This window comes from Ranitomeya variabilis, chromosome 3 (assembly GCF_051348905.1).
Source record: "Ranitomeya variabilis isolate aRanVar5 chromosome 3, aRanVar5.hap1, whole genome shotgun sequence".
Taxonomy (NCBI): Eukaryota; Metazoa; Chordata; class Amphibia; order Anura; family Dendrobatidae; genus Ranitomeya; species Ranitomeya variabilis.
The window spans coordinates 539009052-539015797 of NC_135234.1; the positions used below are offsets into that span (position 1 = coordinate 539009052).

At 53.3% G+C, this 6746-nt stretch overlaps 1 protein-coding gene across 1 annotated transcript in view; it reads right to left on the bottom strand.

The window, feature by feature from the left end:
• The window catches only part of ZIC5 (Zic family zinc finger 5), a 9412-nt gene extending 2969 nt beyond the window's left edge, over nucleotides 1-6443 (bottom strand). The window contains exon 1 of the mRNA XM_077297070.1: nucleotides 5033-6443. Within this exon, the coding sequence (XP_077153185.1) occupies nucleotides 5033-6341 (1309 nt within the window). The 5' untranslated portion in view covers nucleotides 6342-6443. The remainder of the gene's footprint in view (nucleotides 1-5032) is intronic.
• Nucleotides 6444-6746: the final 303 nt, after the last annotated feature.

The window sequence follows — 6746 nt, forward strand, 5'->3', positions numbered from 1 at the left end:
CTACGCAGGGGCCACACACAGAAAGCCCACCTACGCAGGGGCCACACACAGAAAGCCCACCTACGCAGGGGCCACACACAGAAAGCCCACCTACGCAGGGGCCACACAGAAAGCCCACCTACGCAGGGGCCACACAAAAAGCCCACCTACGCAGGGGCCACACAGAAAGCCCACCTACGCAGGGGCCACACAGAAAGCCCACCTACGCAGGGGCCACACAGAAAGCCCACCTACGCAGGGGCCACACAGAAAGCCCACCTACGCAGGGGCCACACAGAAAGCCCACCTACGCAGGGGCCACACAGAAAGCCCACCTACGCAGGGGCCACACAGAAAGCCCACCTACGCAGGGGCCACACAGAAAGCCCACCTACGCAGGGGCCACACAGAAAGCCCACCTACGCAGGGGCCACACAGAAAGCCCACCTACGCAGGGGCCACACAGAAAGCCCACCTACGCAGGGGCCACACAGAAAGCCCACCTACGCAGGGGCCACACAGAAAGCCCACCTACGCAGGGGCCACACAGAAAGCCCACCTACGCAGGGGCCACACAGAAAGCCCACCTACGCAGGGGCCACACAGAAAGCCCACCTACGCAGGGGCCACACAGAAAGCCCACCTACGCAGGGGCCACACAAAAAGCCCACCTACGCAGGGGCCACACAAAAAGCCCACCTACGCAGGGGCCACACAGAAAGCCCACCTACGCAGGGGCCACACAGAAAGCCCACCTACGCAGGGGCCACACAGAAAGCCCACCTACGCAGGGGCCACACAGAAAGCCCACCTACGCAGGGGCCACACAGAAAGCCCACCTACGCAGGGGCCACACAGAAAGCCCACCTACGCAGGGGCCACACAGAAAGCCCACCTACGCAGGGGCCACACAGAAAGCCCACCTACGCAGGGGCCACACAGAAAGCCCACCTACGCAGGGGCCACACAGAAAGCCCACCTACGCAGGGGCCACACAGAAAGCCCACCTACGCAGGGGCCACACACAGAAAGCCCACCTACGCAGGGGCCACACAGAAAGCCCACCTACGCAGGGGCCACACAGAAAGCCCACCTACGCAGGGGCCACACACAGAAAGCCCACCTACGCAGGGGCCACACAGAAAGCCCACCTACGCAGGGGCCACACAGAAAGCCCACCTACGCAGGGGCCACACAGAAAGCCCACCTACGCAGGGGCCACACAGAAAGCCCACCTACGCAGGGGCCACACAGAAAGCCCACCTACGCAGGGGCCACACAGAAAGCCCACCTACGCAGGGGCCACACAGAAAGCCCACCTACGCAGGGGCCACACAGAAAGCCCACCTACGCAGGGGCCACACAGAAAGCCCACCTACGCAGGGGCCACACAGAAAGCCCACCTACGCAGGGGCCACACAGAAAGCCTACCTACACAGGGCCACACAGAAAGGCTGCCTATGCGGGGCCACACAGAAAACCTGCCTACACGGGAGCCACACAGAAAGCCTGCCTACACGGGAGCCACACAGAAAGCCTGCCTACACAGGAGCCACACAGAAAGCCCGCCTACGCGGGGGCCACACAGAAAGCCTGCCTGGAGTGGAAATATGAGGTGTCACCATGTGCAAAGTGTGCCATCTATACCGAGGGGCACGATATGCCCACCCCAGGCCAGAACTCTATGGTAAATCTGTGTAATAAGCAGTGATGTGCAGCCTCCAGGGTGAGGGCCTCTTGTAGCACCAGACCCCTGCCGCCTCCTGCCACTCAGTCACTGTAGGAAGCTGTGCCCTCCAACACTGCACTATATGAGCCCACTCCAAATGGCAGGCCTAGTAGATTGCCATGTAACACTGAGAATCTCAACATCACACCACATACATGATATGTGTGTAAATATGAATTTTAATTTACAATATATCTAAAATCAGTGTTTACAATACATATAATTATATATATATATATATATATATATATATATATATATATATATATATATATATATATTTCAGAGTTTATTGTATGTATGTACAGAGTTCAGCACACACACACACACACTTATATGTGCCAAATGCAGTGGATTGTCACCTTTGTGTATACATGGAGCAGTGTAAGCTGTCATGTCGGGTAGGACAGGCACATGGGATGGATTCTTTTATTAGATCTGTGTTTAAGTCATGATCATGACTGTTTGACAGATGACTGGCGCCAAATCCCGCACAGCTCCCCACCCTCAGTGCAGCATGGTGGCCCCTTGCAGATAAGCATACTTATACAGCCTCGCCTGACTTTATACAGCCAGGTCAGGTTATTGTGAGTCGTGGCTGCTGCCCCTTTACGCGTCACTTATCACGTTTTTCACTAGACCCTCTATTGATTTGGCCAATACCCTACTCCCCAATTACCTTCGCTGTCCTGTCTGCTTTCCCTGCTCTTCTCCTTCTACTTCTCCCACTACTCTCATGTCAATCACTGGCACACCCCCTGCTGTGCCATCTTCTGCACACCAGCCCCCCTGTAATGGCTCACACCGTACCAGTCCTAGCCCCAAACCCTGATATCAGTGACTGAGCATGTGTCGTCCATGGTCATAATTGATGCTAATGATGAGATTCTGTGACCTGACCTCCCAGTACTGTACATGGCGGCTACAATGTATAATATGCTGCAGTATTCCATGAGTGGCACCAATAATCCCGCAGCCTCAGCACTCCACTATCCCAGATCTGCCAGTAACACCTCATCATTTCTGCGGCTGGCAGATCGTCATGTCTGCCATTAACATGTCAGCACCTCTACCACTAATGTATACTCCGTGATCCCACTCACGCATATACATCTCTGACAATTGCCTCTGCTTCTCCAGACCATGAACCCTGGCAAGAATACATCAATCATCTCCCTAAAGTTCTTCCAGAGAGAACAAGATAAAAGATCACCAGTGACAGATCCTCAAAACCGAGCTGCTAATCTCCTCGCTGTTCACTATATATATATATATATATCAGTATATGGACCATCCAGCTCTAGATTTGGGGGATTATAACTAATAGTTCAAAAGTCTCTGGGCTGATCTGTCTAATGTTTCTTGGTCACTTCTTGGTCACCAATTATTTTAACTGCTCAGGCGAAATTAAAACTGTCATTACCAAATACCAAAACATACATCTCTCCATAGCACCTGGTAATAAGGAGCACACGACCCTCCTGCAAAAGGGCCAGACCATTGCCTGCATCACACAAGCTGCAGAATGCACATGCGCCCCTTTACTTTTTATTGCACCATGCATCACTAGATTATATATATATATATATATATATATATATATATATATATATATATATATATATATGCATTATATTAGCACTGCATGCCCCAGAATAAATCATATCTGGCCCACTAAATCTATGAAATTCAATACACTGATGGTGAGAGATATGTCAGCCACTTGGATGCCTGCACAGCCTTGTACCATCTCATGTGCTATGCTGTACTATTGATTATAAGGCTGGGGCATGCTCCAATACTCAGCACTTCAGCCCAGTACACGAAAACTCGAAGAAGTTCTAGAGAGGCTTGTATTAGTCACTATGGTGTATAATATTAATCAGTATTCCTGATTGTAATTATTATTATTTTTATCAGCGTGTGATAGTAGCTGTATCCTTATTTTTGCCTCTATAGAAATATCGAAGAAACATTTAATTTTGATCTCAGCCACAAGCAGCTGTTTCACAACTACTTTATCATCTTTAACCTTGTATTCTCTACCTAGCTCAGCCAGGCACCTGAAGTGGTAACTGCAGAGCCCAAGAAGGACCTCATCTATTTAGGAAGAATAAAGGATTATTCCTTCCTGTCCGGTATTATCACTCTCAATAAGACATAGCCCCAGTCTTTTAACCCACCTAGCTCCTTTATTTCAGTTATGCAACATAGTGCTACTGCTTCACAATTATAAAGACATCCTTTTCTTCTTCATTGCTTGGCACGAAGCACAGTAATAAGGAAATGCATTTTATTTTTCTAATTTTATTTGTATTGTGAGAAATCAAAGTATCAAATAAAGTCAGGTCCTTTTCCTGTACTGTCCCAGTTATATTATTACAAAGCAATACAAGAATGTATGACAGTTTCGGCGGTGTTATTAGGTGGGTGGGGGGAGGGCGGCTGAGAATTACTATTACTACTACTACTATTAAGTCCATTTTGTATCTTGGCAAGGCCTCAGTGTTTGGATTTCTTCCATCCTACTTATCAAAGGAAGTCAAGACCGCTGTGTCATCAAAATGGGTTGGCTCTATGCACACCTACACTGAACGTATGAGGAAGGGGCCCAAGATGCAGTCTGATCATGGTAAATAATAATTAATAATACAAAATGATTAGAATCAATAATAGTAATGATTACTATAATAATATATGATGAATAATTATTTGTCCATGTTTTAGGTATAAATAGAGGCTTAAACATGACCCTCCCAGTTGAAGTGAAGGGCAGCCCCCCGGCCGCACAGCCCCCCAGCTGCACAGCCCCCCGGCCTGAGTGCCCACTCCCCGGAGTTGCTAATGAGCCGCTTCTCAGGACCCTGCTCGCATTCATCCTGTGCTCTCATTCATGTGGAGGCGCCGGGAACTTCCCCCATGTATTGATTTGCAATGTGCACATTGACTATTGTGTTCACACCAACCTGCAATGTTTGTCACTGTTTTGGTATACAAAGAAGTCAGGAGATGTTGCAGCCACGAGGGTTTAACCCCTCGTGCACGGGCAGCGCAGCTTTTAGAAGCACGTGGTTGCTGCCCAAGTGATTAGTTAACCCTGAGAGTGGGCCAATGCCTCTGAGTGTGGGCCAATGCCTCGGAGTGTGGGCCAATGCCTCTGTCTGCGGCCGGCACAGGTATCCCCCACATCTGACCGTCCGCACGAGATCTCCTCCACTAGGAGCGTGGGAAATGCAGCGAGGAGTAACCAGAGAGTGCCGCCGCGAAATCACTTATTCATGAGCAGTCACATGGCTGAGGACGTAGGAGGAGGACAGCACCCACCTGTATGAGTTCTCTTGTGGATCTTCAGGTTCTCGGAGCGGGCGAAGACCTTGCCGCAGCCCGGGAAGGGGCAGGGGAAGGGCTTCTCCCCCGTGTGCACCCTGATGTGGTTCACCAGCTTGTATTTGGCCTTGAATGGCTTCCCCTCCCGCGGACAGTCCTCCCAGTAACAGACGTGGCTGCTCTGCTCCGGGCCCCCCACGTGCTCCACCGTGACATGGTTCACCAGCTCGTGCATGGTGCTGAAAGTTTTCGAGCAGGTTTTCTTGCAGCTCTGGTCCTGGTCGATCCACTTGCAGATGAGCTCCTGCTTGATGGGCTGCCTCATGTACCTCAAGAACGCCCCTGCCGCGGCGGGGTGGGCGGCGAGGCTCACGTTCAGGTTCATGGAGGTGTAGCTGTGGATGGAGGGGGCGGCGTAGTGCTCGGCTCGGAAGGCTTCCGCTCGCCCGTACAGCTCTCCGGCCAAACCGAGGCGCATCTGGCCATTCAGGGGGTGGTGCACTCCCGGGGGGGCCTGCTCGTGCAGCCCGGGGAACAGAGGGTGGCTCGCCCCTTCGGAGTGCCCATAGGTCCCCGCGGAGGAGATGAACATGTGGGCTTGGTGGTGGTGGTGGGGGGAGCTGGCGGCCGGGTGCTGCTCGCCCAGCATCTCCCTCCGGAGGATGAAGTCCCTGCTGCCCGTGTAGCCAGAGTGGGGGTACGAGACTGTGGCCGGGGCCCCGAAGGCAGCTGCGGTCTGGGCTTCAGGGTGGGCTGGCATGTGCTGCGAGGGGCTCAGTTTCAGAGCACCAGCCTGGGCCATGTGCTCAGGTCCGAATGGAGTGAGGGCAACTCCAGGGTCACTCCCCATCTCCCCAGGGTGCAGGTGGGCAGGGTGGGAGTGCTGACTCCCCAGCCCCGGGAAGCCTGTCATAGTCTGCTGAGGATGGGCTTGAGCCGCTGCCAAATCCGCCAGCCTCAGAGTCTGACTCCTCTTGCTCAAAGGGGGCTCCATCACTACACAGTCACGTCCATCCACACTCACTGGTGTGGTCTTTCCCCCTCTACCATCCTTCAAAAACACGGGCAGATGACGCGTTCTGTAACTTCTTTTGTCTGATCCAACTCTGCCCGGTCCGATCCCTACTCTGTCCTCCAGCGATTGGCAGAGCGCGCGGCATTGGAGGCACAGTGGGGGCATAGAGTTTAGCGATGGCACAGCCGGGATTGGCCGGGATGCCAGGATTGGCAGGAGGCCCGGGCCTGTGATTGGCTGGCTGTCAGGCCGCTGCTCAGCGGGGATCCGCCCCCATGCTCTCAGCCGCATTCCACTTCTCAAACTTCTACTTGTGCAAACTTTTCCTGCACCCTGAGGCTGGCGGCGGCGGGCGGAGGGCACCGTGCCAGGGCATCACTGCTGCCGGGGACAGGCTGGTGAGCACCCACGAGGAGCCCCTGCGCGCCTGTACTGTCACTGGCTCCATCAGGAGACCTTCCCAAGCCCGGGCTCCTTCCCAAAAATGCCTTTACTCCTGGGGACATGGTCAAACTAAGCAGTCACCCGCGGATACTGTGCGGCAGCGCTGCGGACAATGCTTCCACCCAAGCCTGCAACCTCTGACTACTGTTCTGCCTGGCTCAGGGGTCATGGGAGGTGAGGAGGTGACCGTGCACCGTCTCCTGCCAGCTGTACACACCGTCCGGAGGCGTGGGCCGCTCACAGAGGTAGTGG